Source organism: Arctopsyche grandis, chromosome 12 (genome assembly GCF_051622035.1).
Source record: "Arctopsyche grandis isolate Sample6627 chromosome 12, ASM5162203v2, whole genome shotgun sequence".
Classification (NCBI taxonomy): domain Eukaryota; kingdom Metazoa; phylum Arthropoda; class Insecta; order Trichoptera; family Hydropsychidae; genus Arctopsyche; species Arctopsyche grandis.
Window position 1 is genome coordinate 17,724,826 of NC_135366.1, and position 20,439 is coordinate 17,745,264.

At 33.5% G+C, this 20,439-nt stretch overlaps 2 protein-coding genes and 1 long non-coding RNA gene across 3 annotated transcripts in view; 1 reads left to right on the forward strand and 2 right to left on the reverse strand.

Annotated features, from left to right (window-relative positions):
• Positions 1-13,979, reverse strand: part of dsx-c73A (doublesex cognate 73A) — a 47,450-nt gene extending 33,471 nt beyond the window's left edge. Inside the window, exon 1 of the mRNA XM_077442846.1 lies at positions 13,131-13,979. Coding sequence (XP_077298972.1) covers positions 13,131-13,979 — 849 coding nt within the window. The remainder of the gene's footprint in view (positions 1-13,130) is intronic.
• The window catches only part of LOC143920098 (elongation factor-like GTPase 1), a 111,770-nt gene that overhangs the window by 38,729 nt on the left and 52,602 nt on the right, over positions 1-20,439 (forward strand). The window lies entirely within an intron of this gene.
• LOC143920101 (uncharacterized) overlaps positions 1-20,439 on the reverse strand; it is a 71,947-nt gene that overhangs the window by 14,724 nt on the left and 36,784 nt on the right. The window lies entirely within an intron of this gene.

The window sequence follows — 20,439 nt, forward strand, 5'->3', positions numbered from 1 at the left end:
TTGAAAATAGTGAACCGTTTTTTGTGGGCAAAATTAACTTGTCTGTCGATCTATGGACGTCACCTAGTCCCCTTGTATCCTGCTTGCGCTCACGTAAGTAAGAGTGCGACAAAAACAGGGAGAATATTTTATTTTATTTTTTTATTTTTACATCGATATATACCAGTAAGGCTTGACAGGAAGACCCCAATGCGCCTTCCTGGACAATTAATTACAAATAATGCAGCATTTTATAATTACATAAATTACTGTATTTCCAGAAGTTGAAGAACACGAAATAACAATTAATTAATCAATTACAGAATTAATCCATTGAGACATCTATGGATTTAAATTTTGTACATAATTTTTACAAATTGTACATACAATAAATAGAAGATTTGTGACAACAGGAAAGATGATTTTTTAACAATTTTAAGGAACCGTTTCAACAATGATCAGACAAAATTGGAAAACTCTGATAAGAAACGATCGATTCGGAGTCACAAAACCCCCAAATCTAACCAGCAGTATAGCGGATCGAACCCACTGATCACTTGGTGGTAAATATATACGCTACCGTTAAGCCATACTGCTGGCTATGTATATATAATATGTAGATCACTCATATGAATATTATTACAATTAATGTGTACAAAAAGTAATCTTATAGTTATCACAAGTTTATAATAATGTAGGAGATCATGCTGCGGCTATTAACGGAGACATTTACATGTTTATTTGCATGTAGACGGCTGGGCCAGCATGCGTGGTGTAAAGGGGGTAGGAGGCGATGTGACGGGGACCACGAGAGCTATGCATGCTGAATCTGCTAGCGACAATAGCCTCGGGTTTGGACGTGTGGTTCACGTATCAATTCCATTCCAAACGTATTTGTTGAAATATCAACGGGTACAGCACTAATAGTTAATAACTTTTATACATTTTATATTGCTGGATTTAAGTACTGAAAACACTTTGATAGTCGATAAATAAGTATTAACAAAATAAGAACAGGATGTTCTGTCTTAATTACTTGAAGGAATTTTACAATTCATTTTCGTTTTATGAGCTATGAAGCTCTTCGTGATGGTATTTGTTCAATTCGAACGTACACAGCGAGGAATGAATGTGAAGTTGTTTTGATTTTTCGCTTTAGAAGTGATTTATAAATCAGTACTATGTAACGTTATTGTACTATTATTTATAGATAGGTATATTGCCAATTTATGAACGGTTATGTTAGCGCGCGCGCGCTTTAGCGGTAATTATCGTTTATTCTCGCTACAATTTCACACTAAAATACCTCGCAAAGTTGTGGAACCGCGCGCAAAAAATAAGTCCAAATCCTGAACGGATTAAATTAAAAAAATTACACTGATGGTTAAATAAAAAAGTCAACCGTGGTGCGAAATTCGTTTCTAATTGGAATGGAATAGTTTCAAGATTGTCGGATCGAGCGTGTCGAACGGTAATCGACAAATGTAACAAACCGAAACGGATTCGTCGATTGCTGTGAGCTTTTGCTCGGATTTGACTTCATGCGCAATCAAAATTTATGAGAAACAATTGACAGTTATTCACGACATTGGCCAAATTTCTAGTATAAATATACAATACTTATTATTCGATTCGAAACAATGTAGGTATATACTTTTTCGTAAATTACACCGATTCACTAACAATGTACCTATACAATACAGACACGGCTTGTGATCCACTTACCGATGATTTTACTACGTATGTATGGGAATTATTTTATTAATTGACAGCTCCAAACGCATGTCAATGTCGTTTTATCGAATTAAGTTCAGTCGGTATTGATTAATTAAAAAAAGTTCAAAAGTTACATACATGAAATATTTTATAAATAAAATATCCATCCCTGCCAACCGTCTCGTGTCCAACGAAATCGTCTTTCAGACCGTATTCGTTAGGCGGGTGGTAACCTCATGTTGAGGGTTTTATAGATTGACTAAATTGACTTTTAAAGCGGCTTTAAATATCCTTGGCAACCTATTATATCTTAAGGATTATGCTCGATTAGTTTCTCAACGGTTCTAATTTATGATAAATGTATCTATTGTCATTAGGATTGTATATAAATGATTTATATTGTTTCACGGGTATTAAATGATCAAATGAAGATTTAAGTTTCAGATCTCCCTTTTAGTTTCCAGAAACCCCTGGAAACCTACTCGATGATAGAACTACAATATGCACATAGGTACATATTTGGGTTTACAAACACCATTATATTTTATATTTGCAATGATGTATTCGTACGTCTCGTTTCCGGAATGTATTTTCTGTGCGGTTCATTCTCACATAACATGGCCCCATGTCTAAATGACTTAATGATGAAAATAATGCCGACTATAAATTGTTCGACAGTAATAATACACTAATGAGTGAGAGGACTGAAAAGTCTGTTGTATGTACTTACATTGGCGACCATAGTTCGACATAATGAAGTGGAAATGCCACAAAAGCTTTTTCCATCACACATCGCCGTACATTTTTAAATGGCTTTCGAGTAAGCAATATCACGCTACCGTTATGAAGGTCCACGTGTCCCATTTGTGTGTTCCCTTTCAATCTCATTGGCATTCGTGCGTGAACCTAATTCATTTGACGCGTAACTGTTGCACTGATGAGCTCAGACTTCATACTATTATAAAATAAAATTAAAAAAAAGTCTGCAACATCTTCATATTGTACCCGAGTACATCTTGCAATTTAAAATCGAAGATAGTAAATTTGCAATGCATCATTCGATTTAATTGATCGAAAATTCTAATGGTATTGAACGCTCCGCGGTGCGTGAATATTTATTGTGTATGTTGTATGCGGGTAATAAAATTATAAACGCATTTAAAATTGTAATTTCTCGCGTTGCGTATTGTTCGTACTTTCGTTGGATAGGTAATATAATTGCTGCAATATCACAGTTACTAAAATGTACTCGATCGAACTACAAATTACCTTTTGCATTATAATATATTCATCTCAGTTAAATGATCCACCGCACGCTCGCATGCATAAATATAATATTATGTTTTAAATATTCATGTTCGTATAAAGCTTGTGGGTGTTTCGATCTAGCGATAGCGCACTTATACAGTTTGTTCTCGATGTTCTCAAAACGCGCATATATACAACTTCCTAAAGCAGGGGAGCAGAATCTTTTTTGAAATTAACCGTTTGATTATACTACATATATCTATTTACGTGACCTTGACACTGATTCTGATTGGTTTTTGGTAGTTGTAATTTGAATATAGGATTCGGAAGACTCAATTGACTGAAACATGCATACATACCTATGTATATGTATATGTAATATGTAGTACAAATCGGACACAAATAGAATATACACATGATTTGATCTGTGTAGACATTTTAAGATGGATTAGAAAAGCGAATAAAAAGTGAAAAATTTATCCATTAATGGAAATAAACCTGTATTTTTAGCATTTTTCGATACAATATATGCTAATTTGTGCGATTTTCACTTTTTTTTGTATTTACTTGTGTATTTTCTCATATTACTACAATATTTCCTAATAATTATCATTTTATGTTATTTTTTCGTTAGCTTTAAATTGTATGTATGTATTTTAAAAATGGTGTTACAAAGTATTGGAGTCTGAACATTCTGTTCGCTACAACATGTTAAAATGACACACGAAAATGCTAAAATTTAAAAAAGTAGATACTGAATAAAAATACCTGATAAAATTTACTGAATTTTCTGTCTCATCTTCGAGGAATTGTTAATTCATTCTGGACCTAAGTTTGAAAGCTATGCAATTGGAATTTGAAAAGCAATCAAATAAAATTAATTAAAAACATTGAAATTATATATTGATTTCACCAGCTTATTAAAGAGTTTCATTATAATAATCAACATGTTGTAACAGTTTTATGTACCACATGATAACAATCGTTATATTATCTATTTGAATGGTGAAATGATCACAATTTAAACAAATTTCGGTATGTATGTATTTAAATATTTATTTTAAAAATATATGTACAATCCAAATAGTGTTCAAAATCACCAAAGAAAAGTGAGCGCAGGAAAAGCGTTTTCTATTGAAGATACCTTTCTGACTTATGGTTTTCATCTTTAGCTTTAGTTTGAAATAGATAACTAACTTTTAAATTTAAATGAATATATTAACTATGAGGTGTGGCTCATATGTTTTATGGTATTTCAGCTCTGCAGTGCATTGTTTGTAGTACGCTGTTTATATTGTAGCACATTGTTGAAAAGTAAATTTGCGCTTGACCAACAATGGTATTAATAAAAAATATATTAATTTACACTCGATCGCTCTGAAAGCTTTTTTTCCCTTCGCTTTTGGCCGAAAAACCAACTTGAATGGCAAATAGCTCGTAACGAGTCCTCTTTTTGCTCTCAGATGCAATCCCAAACTGGGATGATCTTGTGCCGGATTGCGGTCGTGGTAACGAGGCGAAACCGCTTTTGTCCGTCGAACATCCTCATGGACCCACCGCGTAAATAAAATATGCAAAAAAGTTGCAGTAGCTAAACTCTAACAACCAGTTTGTACGCATCGTCGACGTTCATAATGGCGATGCACTTTTCATAGTTGCAGCGGATATTCTAATGACTTCCATCATAAAATCGATCTCGCTTCCGGCGGCAGGCTTTGCATTTTTCCATTGCCGAGTTGAAGATGAATTATTTCGACGGTAGAATAACTTCATTACCAGTAGGTGTATATTTACGTTTTATACAGTATGCGAGCTTACGAGGAAGCAGCAGGTGGCAGACAGCCACCCGCTTGGTGCCATCGCCGTGTTAAATTGCCAACATATCAAATTATTTCTTGGCTACCATTGAATGGACCTACGAGTACCTAGAATGCCATTAATGATTGCGCGTCGTCATTTTGTTCGATGTTAGGATGTACGAATGTAATGTTGACGGTTGTGTGAAATTGAATTTCTTCTGTTTTATACTACAAGTATTGGATTTCCAAACATAAGTTGGAACGTTTCCAAACATACGTTAACGGTTCTATACAATCAGAAATTTATTAAATTTAATTATTATCATACATATACATACATACTTATGTGCGGGAGTTGTATGTATGTATGTACCTATAAATATGTACATATATGTGGTTGGGATGTAACCAATGGGTCGTCGTTAGAAAAGTATTTTCTCACGGTGTATCTCCTTCAGTATAGACATTTAATTAAAATAAAACAACCACAGTCTATACGCTTGCTAAATCTTCTTTTCACGTGTTGATAAGATTTTGATTTGATTAATTCAGATTTCAAACTACTGATTTCATCATGGCTATGAAACTTTTTCTGAGACATTATAAAGCTTTATGTCATATATGAGTCTAATTTTCAGTTCCAAAACCACTATTTCAGTTTAACTTGATTCACAAATTGTACAACTTTTAATTTGATATGTCCAGAATCTCGGAAAAATAAAATGAACTTATTAAAGGGCCACCAGTATTTTTAAATATTGAAAAAAGCAAAACATTATATTTAATGTTTTGGGAGATATTTCTCGAAATGAAGAAAAGTGGACTTTCGCCACTTTAAAATATTATGACTCATATAATGCTATTAAAATAATGCACTTTTCTTTTAGATCTTCTATCTGTTCTCTTTGTTAGTGAAAATTTTAACTCCGTTCAAAATATGTGTAGTAAAGGCTTTAAACTATAGGTATAATACATACAGTATTTCTCTTTTAATGAACCACATATGTAGGTACATACATACATAGAGCATCCCAAAAGGTTCACGCTCAGTAAACATTGTAACGCGATGGCTACTGTGTCGTGTTTGTTTATTTATTATGATTTCGGTTAAATATTTCCCATACGGGTAATTGCTTTCCTTTAGAAAGGGTAAACGGTGTGACACGTTTGAAATGAAAGAGCAGCACGTCGTAGACTGCGGAGGATTAATGGTTTCAGAAAAAGTCTCAGCTAATAGTATAAGTGTAGGTTGGGCTATACCTACTTATGTACCGAGAAATAATGGTCTGTGGATGAAAGCGCGCTGGCGCGAGGTCACAATAGCTCTTCGTAGATGCTGGGCGAGCTTAGCGCAAGAAGTAAAAAGAGAACAAAGCTTTCCGGAGTCGATGAACTTTTCTTCATGAGGCTTCATGAGATCTCGGTCCGACCGCGGAAACACCAACGGCCGCAGCATCCAGGCCTCGCAGGACCTTCACACCTTTGAAAATGGCCGGGATGGAACGAGTATCCTACTATATTGTACTCGCATTATATTTGACGATGTTCAATTTTCTTCGCATACAGTTTTCCCAGATGTGGTTAGCGGTTCCGACATTCTCAAAGTAAATGTTTTGGCACGCTTTCGACCTCTCGGATACAAAGTAAAAAGCTCGTTGGTTACATGATAATTTTGTCTATCGCTAATATTACACTTTGTGCTATGCTGTCGTTGAAAAATTACTCCAACGTATCAAAGGAAACGTTTACAAATATATTTTCAACTTATAGCTATTATTTATATATCTATCTGTAGTCGGATATAAATAATAATCGTAAATTTAATAAGTAAATATATATTATAAAGTATGTATGTACATATCGTTAAATGAATTGACTCTAACATTCACTTTGGAACTATTTATGGGCTTTTATTATATGTATGTATGTATGTATGTATGCATGTCATCATCATTCTTCATCATTCACAGCCATTCGCTGTCCACTCCTGGATAAAGGTCTCTCGAACATTATTTCATTCGTCACTGTTTTGAGCAACTTTCATCCATCTCATTCCACACATTTTTCTGATTTCATCCATCCATCTCCCCTGTGGCCTTCCCTGCACCCTTTTATTTTCTCTCGGGTACCATTCAAACACTTTCATCTGCCATCTTTGTCATTATTCTAACCCAAATATTCCGTTTTCTATCTCTCCTCGTTATGTCAAGCATACAGCATCCCATACTTCTTTAAGTGCACTGGCCCTTATGCAGCATTTTGGCGTTCAATGGCTAAGTTTCGCATCCATACATCCAAGATACATTGATTGAAGGTTATTTATTAAAGGCACAGTGGCATTTTTAATTGAATACGGCATTCAAATGCACTCCATCATAATAATAATACCAGCAACATAGCTTAGTGGTTAGCGTATAATACTAACAATCGAGGGGTCACGGGATCGATTCCTGGCTCAGAGTAGCTGGCTATAATGAATCTAAATATGTACAAAGCATTCTCAGCAATAAAAGCGAAACTCCTTAGATTTGACAATTTAGTAGTACATTAATTTTGATGTATGTGCTTTGATTATTAGATGTTGAACAAATGATTATATAGAAATGGTGGATTTTGTTTTATTTATTCAATTAATCATGCACACTCGTCTTACATATTGCTCCAACGCGACGAGTGCTATACATATTAAGAATTATTTTAACAGGTACAGGTACACCCATTTATTTAACACGATATCTATGGTTAAACTATTAACAGCCACAGAGACATGTATATAAAAATTTTTTGAAGAATTTTCTAACCAGCAAAAATTAAGATGCTGAATAGCTCTAATTTTTGCGAAAGGGTTAGCACTGGGTTGCCAATTTGTTGGAACCGTTTTAATGAAATCAGATAAATCGGCACACTCTGATAGAAAACAATCAACCTTGGAGTCACATATCCAAGGTCTGGCCAGCGACATACGGGATAGAACCCATGACCACACAATTGAAAGCATTACATGCTAACCATTGATCTATGCTGCTGGTTTCTAAATTTTTCATTCTATTTGAAGTATGATAGTCCAAGATGGTATTCATAAGAATGTGATAATTTCAATGAAGAATCCGCTATGTAAAATATCGTGCGATAATCGCGTTTGATGAATGAACTTTTAATGCAGATGAAACTGTGCATAAACTTGGGAAAATCGCTCCGTCTAGTTCGGATAATCAAAAGCTGATTAAATCATGTTCATATTGGCAATTAGTTTTTGCTCGAAAATAGCTTATTTACCAGACGTAATTATTACCAACGAAAATTTCCGTCTCACACTATCGTAAACAATGCACTTTTATACAGTGTAATTTATTGCAAATACACTCCACAACGACGAACAAAAAAAGCAGACAATGTTCGCGAACCTGACCGTCAGAGCTGTTGAATTCGTGTTCGCATACGCTAATTAATGAATTTATATCTGAAATAAATCGCGTCGTATGTGATTTTTTCTCACGATACGTGTTCCGTTACCGAATATTCCGAATTTCAAAGCATCTATCTGCCTGCTGTACAGTCTCATGTGCAGCGTGTAACAATTATACCTGTACATTATAACTGTTAAGCCACTCTTCTCAAAGCATTCTCATACATTTTTACATCGTTTATCGGAAAACGAACGAAAATAAATTTAAATGCAACGCAAACAAGCGCCAAGTTGCAATTTAATTCGCACTTGAAAAATTTGCATATTAAAAATAAAATACTTTTACATACATACGTATACTCGTATTTTGATTATTGAGTAATTTGATTCTACATTATGGATTGCGAGGCGATGATTGCCTGACGATAATCGATAATCACCTCGCGGTAGAAAAAAACATGATTACACACTCATTGTATATCACATTGTATACAGCGTCATTGAAAGAGATGTCCGCGCATTAATTTCAATCAAGTTTAGTGTAGTAATTGAACGTTCGCCGTATTCGATCTGACACTCACTTTATGCAATTCACTTCGCGACCAAAAGATTTTAATAAGGTGCGTAGGTACGAGACTGCAGTTAAGGTATGCGTTTAATTGTACGGACGATTTCGACGTTACGGGACCACTCTTGCGACGGGTTGCGTCTTTAACCGATAAGCAAACTTCAATTGGAGGTGATATCTACCTACGGTAGTATACTATGTACATTTCAAAGTAACGGGAAACACTACCGATTCGTTATTGCGACTATTCGATACGTGTGTACTTACACGCACTTACAAATGTAATTTCGACTTTGTGAAAATGATACCGTTCTTTTATCGTATTGTATCGAAAATCGTTTCTTAAATTGTTGGGCTTTTGTTGAGTTTTCAATTTAAATTCCTAGTAGATGTAATTTGTTGGAATTGGTTTAAATGCCCACACGGTGAAGGCAATGTTTTTATTATGTATGTATATGTATAAATATATTTATTTGGTTTAAATTTATCAAATTGCTTAGGTTGTAGGTTTTGTGTTAAGGTAAACGTCTTTTAGTGCTTTATTGGCGTACAATTTGTCTTGAGCTCGATCTTAATTGAGCCTAATTCGTAATAATGAATGCATTTTAAATACTATTATTGATCTAAAGTGGAATAATTGAGCCTAATTTGTAATAATAAATGCATTTTTTATGGTAGTTATATAAGGAAATACTATTAGTGATATAAAATGTAATACTATAATGAAGATTGATATCTACATACATATGTACCTTGTATATTATTAGGAAATATTTTTTCATCAACATGTAATAGCTGTGATATTTATTGTACGAGATCTTAGGTTTTTCTAAATCTTATGCTGAATTTATATGAAATTTTCTTTTATCCATATAATTTTCATGAAAAAATGATTTAATTTTTATTTGTATAAATTTTCTATTTGTATATATTTTTTAAAGGAATATAAATTTTCTTTTGATTTAAAACTTCATTATACTTTAACGAGTATTAACGGTTTCAAAAAAATATTCTAAATTAAAGTTTCCGCTAAAATTTGTTAATTTTATCACTATTATATTCACGTATGTATGTATGAGAAATATCAACTTTAATTGAAAATATTCACTTTACGAAATTGCATTGAAATATTGCACGTTAGTGTTATTATAAAAAAAAAATCGTGAAAGTTAACAGTTTTCTTTTGTATATAAATATTTTAACACTTTATAAAATCACAGTTGTATGTATGTATTATACCGTGATATAATCGTATGGATAGAACAGTTATTAGTTGGTAAAAAAATATGTATATGCAAATGCGCTCATCTGCTTGAGCGAAAATAAAAGTACACTTTTTTCAAATAAGTAAAGCGTGCAAAAACTTTTAAGTTGATTTTTTTACAAGGTCAATAAGATTTGCAAAAAATGACGTCCATTACGATTTTATAAATTTGCATGGCGACATTCGCAATATAGAAATACGAACGGGACTGGAACGGGAACAGCATTTAGAGGTCATTGTCGCGACCCGGACGGAGGTCCATCGCGGAAGAAGAAGACGTGATCCAAAATAATTAATAAGTCTCGCAAAGCGAATCGTAAAGTGTCGCGTTTGCGTGAAAAAAGCATCCGAAATCGTGTAGCACACATTATCTTAATCGTCGGACAACGGTCGACATCTATATGATCGCGCTATATGAATGAATTTTTTTTTGCATCCGTTGCAATTAAAGCTCGACACGATTTGCAACTTATTGGCGCGATTCGGATCGAAAACGAATTATTCACAATGTTAGATTGCGGCGGCATTACGGTAGTTCACGTCATAACCGGTTCACACTGACCGCATGCACCACAGCGTCATCTCAATCGAGACCGGTTGCATTTGCAAAATGGGGTGAAAACGTCTGACAGTTGCAATTGCATTTGAAATTAGTTTGAAGTCGATGCGGTACGTTGAAAAGCTCTGTATGCGAGCTTATGAGCCTTATTCGACAATTTCCGTATGCTTTTCCTCATTGGTATTTGGAAATACATATTTTAAATCTCAGTCGTAACTCATATCACTGTTTAGATGATGCACTCTTAAAGAAGTTATTTTATATCTAAATATAATAAACATATTAAGATTGACACTTTCAGATTATGTTTACGATTTATGTTTTATGAGTAAATGTATAATATTTGTAAATCACAATAAAAGCTTCACATGCTTGCGGTAAAATGTGACTAGATTTATGAAACGGTAAGGAAAATGTTTACAAGTTTGAAGTTGTTTTATAGGTTCGCTTCAGGAAATGCGTTTATACTGGAGCAATATTGTAATTTGAAAAATGCAAATGTAGCAATTATGGTCTTGTAAAAGATAAACGACTTCGGCTACGAACTTATATTGCATTATTATTGCGAAAATATTTTATAATCTGGTTGTTGTTTTTTATAATTGTCATTAGAATTTCATTTTTGTCTTTGGAAATAGATTTAAAATTCTTTTTGTAAATAAAATTTAAGATTTTTGTAGGAATGGAGTTTCAGCTTGTACTTACATATGTACATTTCATTAAGTTGATGAGCAATTTAATAAAAGCGCACAAACATCTGATTTTATTTATGTAATATAATATTATTCCCGGTTTCGGGAAGAATTCGGTAGGCAAAGATAAGACCGAAATTTTCGAGATGTAGACCGATTAGAATTTAATGCTTTTTGTAAGAGTTTCCATTGTTTATTTTTAGGATAGACTTCCACTGTCTGTTATGCCGATAGTCTGGTGAAATGCTCCACTTGTCTCGCTCCGCAGTTTCGTCTCTAATTTTGATTTTTTACTTTTTTTTGCTAAAAATGTCTAAGGTGTCTACGACTCTAAGCTAGTAAACATATCTCTATTCGGCCTGATAATCGTGTGATGTTGCGGTCGCGATCAGCTGCAGTTGCGTACAACAAACAGTGTTCGATGGCTTCTCGGTCTGATTCAGTACAATTTGCCTGCCGCACCGTTCTTGACTGTTATTCAAGCGGACCTGTTACTGCCGATGTGATTTTCTACCATTTTAGCACTTTGGCTAAGTCAGCTTTCGCCACTTTCATAATAAATTTTGTTTGAAAGTATACGACACGACAATCCTTTGTTTCTGTATTCTTGATAGCACTTACGATCTTTTAAGTACGACATAAATGTTTTTTGACCTTTCTCATATACAAAATCAATTTAGTATTATACTTCTACATTGTAGAGCTGCATTTTGTAAAATGCATGGTTCCGTTAATCAGTTAATTGATCCAATACATGTACGTTGTATGTGCGTTGGAAAAAATTTCTAATGGAAACTGTTACTATGAAACCTAATTGAAGTATAATATATAATAAGTACTTAGATACATACATAATGTATGTACATATGTACGTATATTAATTCTTTCAAATACTCATAAATTATGTATGTAAGTAAGTATATAAATGTATGTAAGTAAGTACCTACATATATATAAATTCTTCATTAGTTTTGATGACATTTTTTTATCATTGAATATTATAATTATATAATAATTAATTATGGCACAAATGTATATTTGTATATTTTGGTGATGATATATGTGAATGTATATAATATGTTAAAGAATTCTTATTTTGATGAAATTTATTCTGAACAAAAAAAATACTAGATAATAGATATGAAAATTTCGACTTTGAACAGTCAAATAGTGAAATCAAAATTTCTAATTGGTATTGTATACGACGTTGAAGTACAAATAATAACGCATTTAATGTATGTAAATTTGAAAAAATAAGCTTTATTTATTTTCGTATGATAATAAAATGCGTATACTAAGCGATAGAAAACATACATATTGAGCTCTCATATATGTATCTCATAAACCGAGTTTAGAATTTTTTGATTGCAGATGTAATGTGTTTATTAACGACCAAAATATGAGTTTATGAATAGTAATAAATAGCATATTTTTATTATTATTATTATATCTGATACGTGCATATGTACATACGTACGTAGATATACTGTAAAATAAATTTCACCGAATTCGATTAACCTATATGGGACTTGATTTAATGGTTAACAAAAGATCGATTTTATTTACTTTTTTATTAGTATTTGATGGGTACCGTTTATGATACATATTCGCATTGTGCTTTCAGAAAAATTGCATTTATATATGTACGTACATATTTCGATGTGCACTTAAGAGAAGCTTTCTATGCTATTTGATATTTTAAATTAGTTGTATACAGCATCTGTGCATCTTTTTCTATGATATTCGCTGAATCGAAGTGAAAACCGTACGACAGTAATTGCAATCATCTCGTGTCGAATTCGCTTTCGCTTCTTTTGAGTCAATTTGTCGTCACTTTCAACTTTTTATCTCAACGTAATATACTAGTTTTTAAATTAAAAATCGAAATTGATTACGTACCTCTTTTTTAGTCTGTTCGTTGATCTTGACATGATGCGTTTGCGGCTTCAGATCCAGCTCACCCTCTCGCCCGTCGATGTCTGTGGCGGCAGTCTCCATAGGACTCGTACCTTCGGAAGTTGTCGATCTTTCAGTAACACTTTCAGACACTGACGCTAAATCAACCAAAGTTTGCTTTTTTATCGCAGCCGTAGTACTGCTGCTCGCTCCTGTCGTTTTAGTAGTGCTTTCTGTCGGTTTCGATTTGTAAGCGGTAGTGGGAGGGTTTGTTTTGCTCATGACGACACTGGGATATATTGTGTAGTGTTTGTGGGTCGTCTTTTGAGTGTTGGATGCTAGTTTTGTAGACGTTGTGATTTTTTGAGTGGGTCTCGGAGATGTGACTTTTTGGGTTGCGTTTTTAATTTTTGGGGTAGTACTCGACGGCAGTCTCGCTGAAGTTTTTCGCTTCGTTGTGCTCGTCCCTTTTTTGGTCGCTCGACCTTCTTCTAGGGTCGATATTGAGACCTGTGGTGTTGTTGATTCTTGCGTTTCTATTTTTGGTTCTGTTATGTTGGTTTTTGTGTCGTTGAATACGTTCGATACTTTGGGTGTGCGCGATGAAGGGAACGACGGGAAGTAGTAGTCCATGAAAGACATCGACTTTGAGTTTCGTCTGGGTTGTGCTTGTTCGTGGATTTGGAATTGGGGTTGGTTCAGTTGGGATATGCTGTTCTTGTGAAAGACTTCGTGCACGTGTCCTATTAGGGGTTGTCTTGGTTGGTGTTCGTGAGCTAAGATGAGGTGGGCCAGCAGCAAAGTGGTAGCTGCGGCTAGGAAGGGATGAGGGCGCGATTCGCGGGTTGCCATGTCTGCGGATGATGCAGATGCAGATGCTGCAGCAACTGTGTTGTCGGCGTGTCTGTTGGCGATGCCGTCGCCGACTGAGGGTCTCGCGGCGGCGCCGATGTGTGCCGCCCCACTCACCACCACCAGGAAAATTCATTCTGGTATGAAATGGAAGTTTGCGGTACACCGCTTTTCGCTACGTTTCTTCAGTGTCGAGGTTCAACGATTCTCATTATATCGGGGTCATTACCGAAACGATTTTCGTTCACGAATTTCCAAAACATCCACTCGAAATCTATGTAGAGAGTTTCTTTCGTTGGTGTTTGTAGATGGGTACGTTCGAATGGACGCCGCCCGCTGGTCGCGTTGAAAAATCCGTCTATTAAAAAGATTAATGAAACAATACTTAAAATTCGTTCACTCTCAATTCCATTCGTAGGCTTTTGAAGTCAAAGTGAGTTAAATCGAATTGAACGAAATTTCTCTATTTGTTCCCGTGAAAAATTATATACTTTCGCGTTTTATGAATGTACCTACTTCTTGATACTGCGTTTCCTGCATAATATACAATGGGTACCATTCACCGGCCCGGTAAAATAGCCCTATTTCCAGACAAATTAGGTATTTATCACCACAATATATTAGAATGCCCATCTCTAAAACATTTCGCCCTGCCCCTCTCTGAAATAGAAAAAGAGTGTCCCTCTCCGAAATCCGCAGATTCGGCGTTCGCCCGGTAAATCAAACGTCAAATAGGTTGCCAGTAACAAAAATAAAATTTGACAAAAATAAATACCGACCCTAACAATCTAATCTTAAATTAATGAAACCAACCCTAACGTAACCTAACCCTTTAATAAATAACTGTTGGCTGCTAAGATATTATGATGTGTTTGGATGGATATTACGATGTGTGAATATTACGATTATTTATTTATTTATTTTATTCTAAACAGACCATTGTGGCATAACAGGAATTCCTAAAGCGCCACAATGGTCAAATGATTATATTACGATGGATATTATATGAGAAGAGTGGGAATGGACAGGAGCGGGGCGACGCGCTATCATCCAACTGTCAAAAAATATAATTTCACTGATAGGGGCCAGTGAAAATGTAATTGGATATGATTTCACCGAACTATACCCATTAAAAATGTAACTGTTTATGATTTCACTGAAACGTCAAATTTTATTTTTGTTATTGGAAACCCGTTTGACGTTTGATTTTCCGAGTGAACGCCGATTCTGTCGTGCGACCTATTTTAGAGATGTTTGACATTTGTCGTGTTATTTATTTTACAGCCGTTCCAAAAATATTATCCCATATATAATTTTAAATTATTAATAGAGAGAATTTACTACTATTCCGATTAATTGAACACGAATTTTTCCCTGTTTTTAAAAGTGTACGATGCTTTTAGCGTAATGCTAAAATTCACGCATGGCTATATGCTCCTTGTATGAGTAGATATGTATATAAACTTTCTATTAATACTGGACATAAAATTTACACTAGTCTTAGAAAATTACTTTTTTATTACGTACATGTACCGTATGTATAATATTTCAGATTAAACATTATTTTAGATTTTGCACAATCTGTAATTTAAAAAAAGTTTGTATACAAAACATGAGTTATGTATTATATGTATATCAAAAGTAAATCATTTACATTTTAAGGTAAATTATGTGCCGTGATTCAAATCTGTGTCCTATTTTGTTCAAAGCTCATAATCTTGTGTAAGTGGACTAGAATTTCATTTATGCAGTATACTAATTACTGTTATTATTCGTATCGATGATGTTCTTTAATAAAATTTGAGATCGATGTTTATACAGTTAAAAATATGTTCGTATATAATATGTACACATGCAAATGCGCGACTTCAATAAACAAATAATAAAGCCATACAAAAACGAGACACTCCATATATAATATATAAGCAGGTACATTATACATATTCCCGCTATAATTTGCACATTTAAATTTATCGCTATTTTCACTTTGTATGTATTTGTAATTATTACATAAATTAACTAATATGTATGTTTTCTTGTTTCAGGTAAGTTTTCTCGTGCCTAATTTTACTATCTACTATTATTAGTGGTAAGTGTTTTACATACGTATATGCTTTTCAACAAGTATTTTTCAAGTACATATTTTGTAGGTACAGTAAAGCTTTTTTGAATAATAATGCGGATGGGGGGGGGGGGGGGGTTTATACTTATTCTTGCAAAAAGCTGTTTTTGTAAATTTTCATACGTTGTACACCATACACTTTTTATTTAATCGTTTTATTGCTTTAATTGTTATTATACTTATACTAGTGAATAGCCCGATGAAATATCATCGCATTGGTATAAAAATATTATATACCCGTATAAAACTAAAAAAAAAAATCCGGAACCGGAACCGTTATTTTCGTAGACTCTCATAGATAGTTTTCAATTCTTTATTTGTAATAATTTTCAATTCTTAAGTTAACGTTAACAAAATGTAATATTTTCCGATTATACACAAACGGTCATTGACCTCGTAACGTTGAATATTATTATTACACATAACAAATTACGTGCATATACATATGATGTGTATTTACAACACGTATTCTGGGCGAGGATATGGCGTGCGGTGCGGGCTCGTGAGAACATTTCGTTTGGATCGGAGGGTCCGAGGTTCGATTCCCTGCGCCCGCGGTGAATGAAATCAATTTTTTTCTCGAATATCGTCAAAATATAAACAATTTAAATTTAAATTTAATTAAAAATAAATCTATAAAAAAATGGTTCAAAACCTCGCTAAATGAAATTATCAAAATTACGTATTTTTATATGGCGAGAAGGAATATTTCAATTAATGTTTAAAAAAAAAGACGAAATGAAGAATTGGATTTGGCGTGCTGTACGTGACCATTAGCTCAATTTAGACCTATATTCCGGCTATTTGGGGTGATCGGTTCGAGTCGCGACAAAGTCAAATTATAAAATAATATCTACATATATGTATATATTAGATACCTAATAAATAGTCCATATAACAATGATCAATTCATTGGGTTTCGCGAAAACACGCTCGTTGATGTCTTCTAAACGGTTATTCATTCGATAGTAATTTTTAGAGTAAACTTTTCCCATTTTACATGCATTCGTATATAGGATTTACTGTATGTATTTTAAATTTGATGAATAGGAACCGTTATAGATGTGTTTATTCAGGCATAACAAGATTTACTAGTTTAATATGGTATTTGAATATTTTCCGTTCGATTCATTTCTCCGCTGACATAATATACTGCAACTGACATTTATAGTCTATTGTATAAAATGACTGTTATATGAAGCTGTGGATGCACATGTTTCATGTTGTATAATGTCAACCCTACGGTGGTAACTGATTGTGAACACGATGCTAGCGTCGTGCACGTAGACTCCTCTCTTTATTTTTATTATTTATTTGCTTACATACTCTTCGTTTCATATTGTCATCGCTTAAACTCTCGAATTCTATTGAAATATCTTCGGTGCGATACTTAGATTGTACGTGTATAAAATTCGATTCTCTATAAATCAAAACCGATAAATACGGAAGTGAGACAGTCATGCATGTTTCCCACTGTGTTAAGTCAAACGTGATGGTATCGCGGGCTCGTTCTAAACGAAACGCGATACTACGGTTATATTATACGGAACGGCTGCATATAATAAGGTCAAAAATTACCTATCTCTCGAACTCCGTGCATATCTTCAAACGGTTCGCATTTGACATTCATATTTACGTTTATGCACTCAGGTGGTTATACCCACGTACTTACCTTTCAAGGTCAAAACTTTTCTTTCACTTTTTTATTTTCGATCATTAGTGTAAATTATATCTTGCGGGCACAATTGTTTAATTTCGTTCGGTTCCAATTCTCGCATTCTACAAAATCAATTGCAACTGCGGACCGAAAGAGAGATGAATATGACTGGGCATTCCGGATAACCCAGATGCTTTTTTCCCAAGGTTTTGGTTAATTCAAACGATTTTAATCGGTCGCAATCAATCCGACTCTGCGGGCCACTTCCCATTGTCACTTCTTTTCTTTTGTTGTCTCCGGTGTGCGAAAATTTGCACAAACGCTGAAATTGACCGAACTCCTCGTGCAATCCGATAGGATGGCTCAATTATCGCGAACGTGAGAATAATCCGTCGGACAACTGTATTTACATATTTTGCTTACTTAGACATTAATTTGACATTCTTCGAGATGTGATACTTATCTCTTGTTCGACACGCCGCTACAACACTGTTCAACAACGATCGCATTTAACGCATGCCTCGTTTTTGTCGATTGACGCATCGCATCCGATCCATCAAAACCCCGGTCGTTATTATTTCAACGGTTCATGTTAACGTATAATATATATTTATTAAGTGAGATTTTCCGGCGTGTGCGTGTGTCGGGCCGATGCAAATTTGCACGGATGCTGCCTTATGCAAATTGACCCTCGAGCTCGCATTATAAATAACCACCGCAAACTACCCAAAAACGCAATCTCTTCTCACTGACATGACTTACCGTTACCGTATCGACCTAGTGTCGGTGTAAAAATTACGTCTTTGGTTTAATCGTCGGTGTCGGTTCTACTTTTGCGACCTCGTAGACAGTGATGTCTCTTCGAAATTTTGTCACGTAATGAAAATGACACACCGGATTCGCAAAGCAAATCGTAAGTCAGATTTTCTCATCGGTACTGTGTTGGTGATGATATATCGAAATTTGCTCCAAATCACTTTCGCGCCACATATCATATACGGATGACCGTCTTAAAGATGTTTATCGAGACTGATGAGTTTTCTATTGATTTTTACAATGTCATGAAGGAATTGCGGCCGTGAAATCGATTTATTTATACTTATTTGTAGTTATTTGCTTTTCCGCTTATGCTATATTTTGTCGTACATATTTAAATTGAATAAAATGAGTAAAATTATTAATATACATTTTGTTATATCTATGTATTTATGTATTATCTATAGATTTATATATATAATATAATCACATATTTTATTTTATAGTCATAGTAATCGTTAAATTTATAATACATAGATCGAATTAAGAATACATGTACATATGTACGTACATAAATATCTTAATTTTCATTGTTTTTCCATTTTTAACATAATTTCTTATTTAATAATAGAATTTACTTTTAATCGTATCCTTTCCTTTTAAAGTCTATTTTTGAAATTGCCGATTTGTATGTCACTCATATGTATGTATCTATGTAGGTATGTATATTTTTATTTTAATACACATCCCAGTGTCTTCACAGGTGTCCCCAATATGACGCTATAGCCAGATAATACCTAAATAACAAACATTTTATATAAACATACATATGTATGTACATACATATGAACATATCATAAAATATATCAAAACTCGTTAAATTTTATTTAAAAAACATTCACATGCTACTCAAAAAATATATTAAGAAGAAAATAAAATAAATACTAAAAATTAAAAATTTAATACATTTAAATTAAATTAAAAGTAAAAAATATATATGAACATATGTACGTGGGAAAGTGCAAGTTCATCTGTATGGCACCATAGGGCTTTTAGATGATTTTCTTGTGCATTGAATATATAGATTTAAATAGTTGTTTTTGAAGGGGATAATATTTTTTTATATATATTGTGTTTAGTTTTAAGAAGTTGAAACGTACGTACATACACACATATATTAGGATAAATTGACGAACGGCATACAACGTGTTGATTTACAGTCTATTTTTATGTTTGATTGTTTACATCACATGGTCCTTGAATTTTTTTTATTTCTTTTCTCTACACATTTCTATAAGGTAAATAAATGCATTTTCGATTTGTGGAACTCAATAGAATGGAATAAAATCAAACATATTATCTACAATATACGTATGTATGTATGTATAACATTTTTTATGTGTCTATGTTTTATTTGTGTTGTAAATTATTGATTATTTAATTTATCGAACGACGTCTGATAAACGGATTGTACTGAAAATTTATATTGATTCGAAAAAATTTTGTTATTTACTTTTGTATAATACAAATGTCAAAATATTATGATGGTTAGTGATTTAGTTTATTAGATCGAAACGAAAACGCTGCTTATAAATGTAGATACATTCTCGATACTCGCATATTACGGTACAAACAAAACGTTTAATTCCAAAATATATTATAATATAAACGTTGCTCTGCGATAAATAGATTTTTTTATCTAATTAATTATTAAAAGCATGCTCTTATGTAATCGTATTTTTTCGTACATAAAAATTTGCATTCAACGATCAAGATTATGATAAGAAGCGAACGAACTGTTAGATATGAACGCGTTTTCACACAATTAACTTTTCGCGTAAATTTTCACATTACCTCATCTGCGAAAATGAATAAAAAAAAAATACAACCAAAAATTGTCGACTCATGAAAAACTGTTTTTTAAC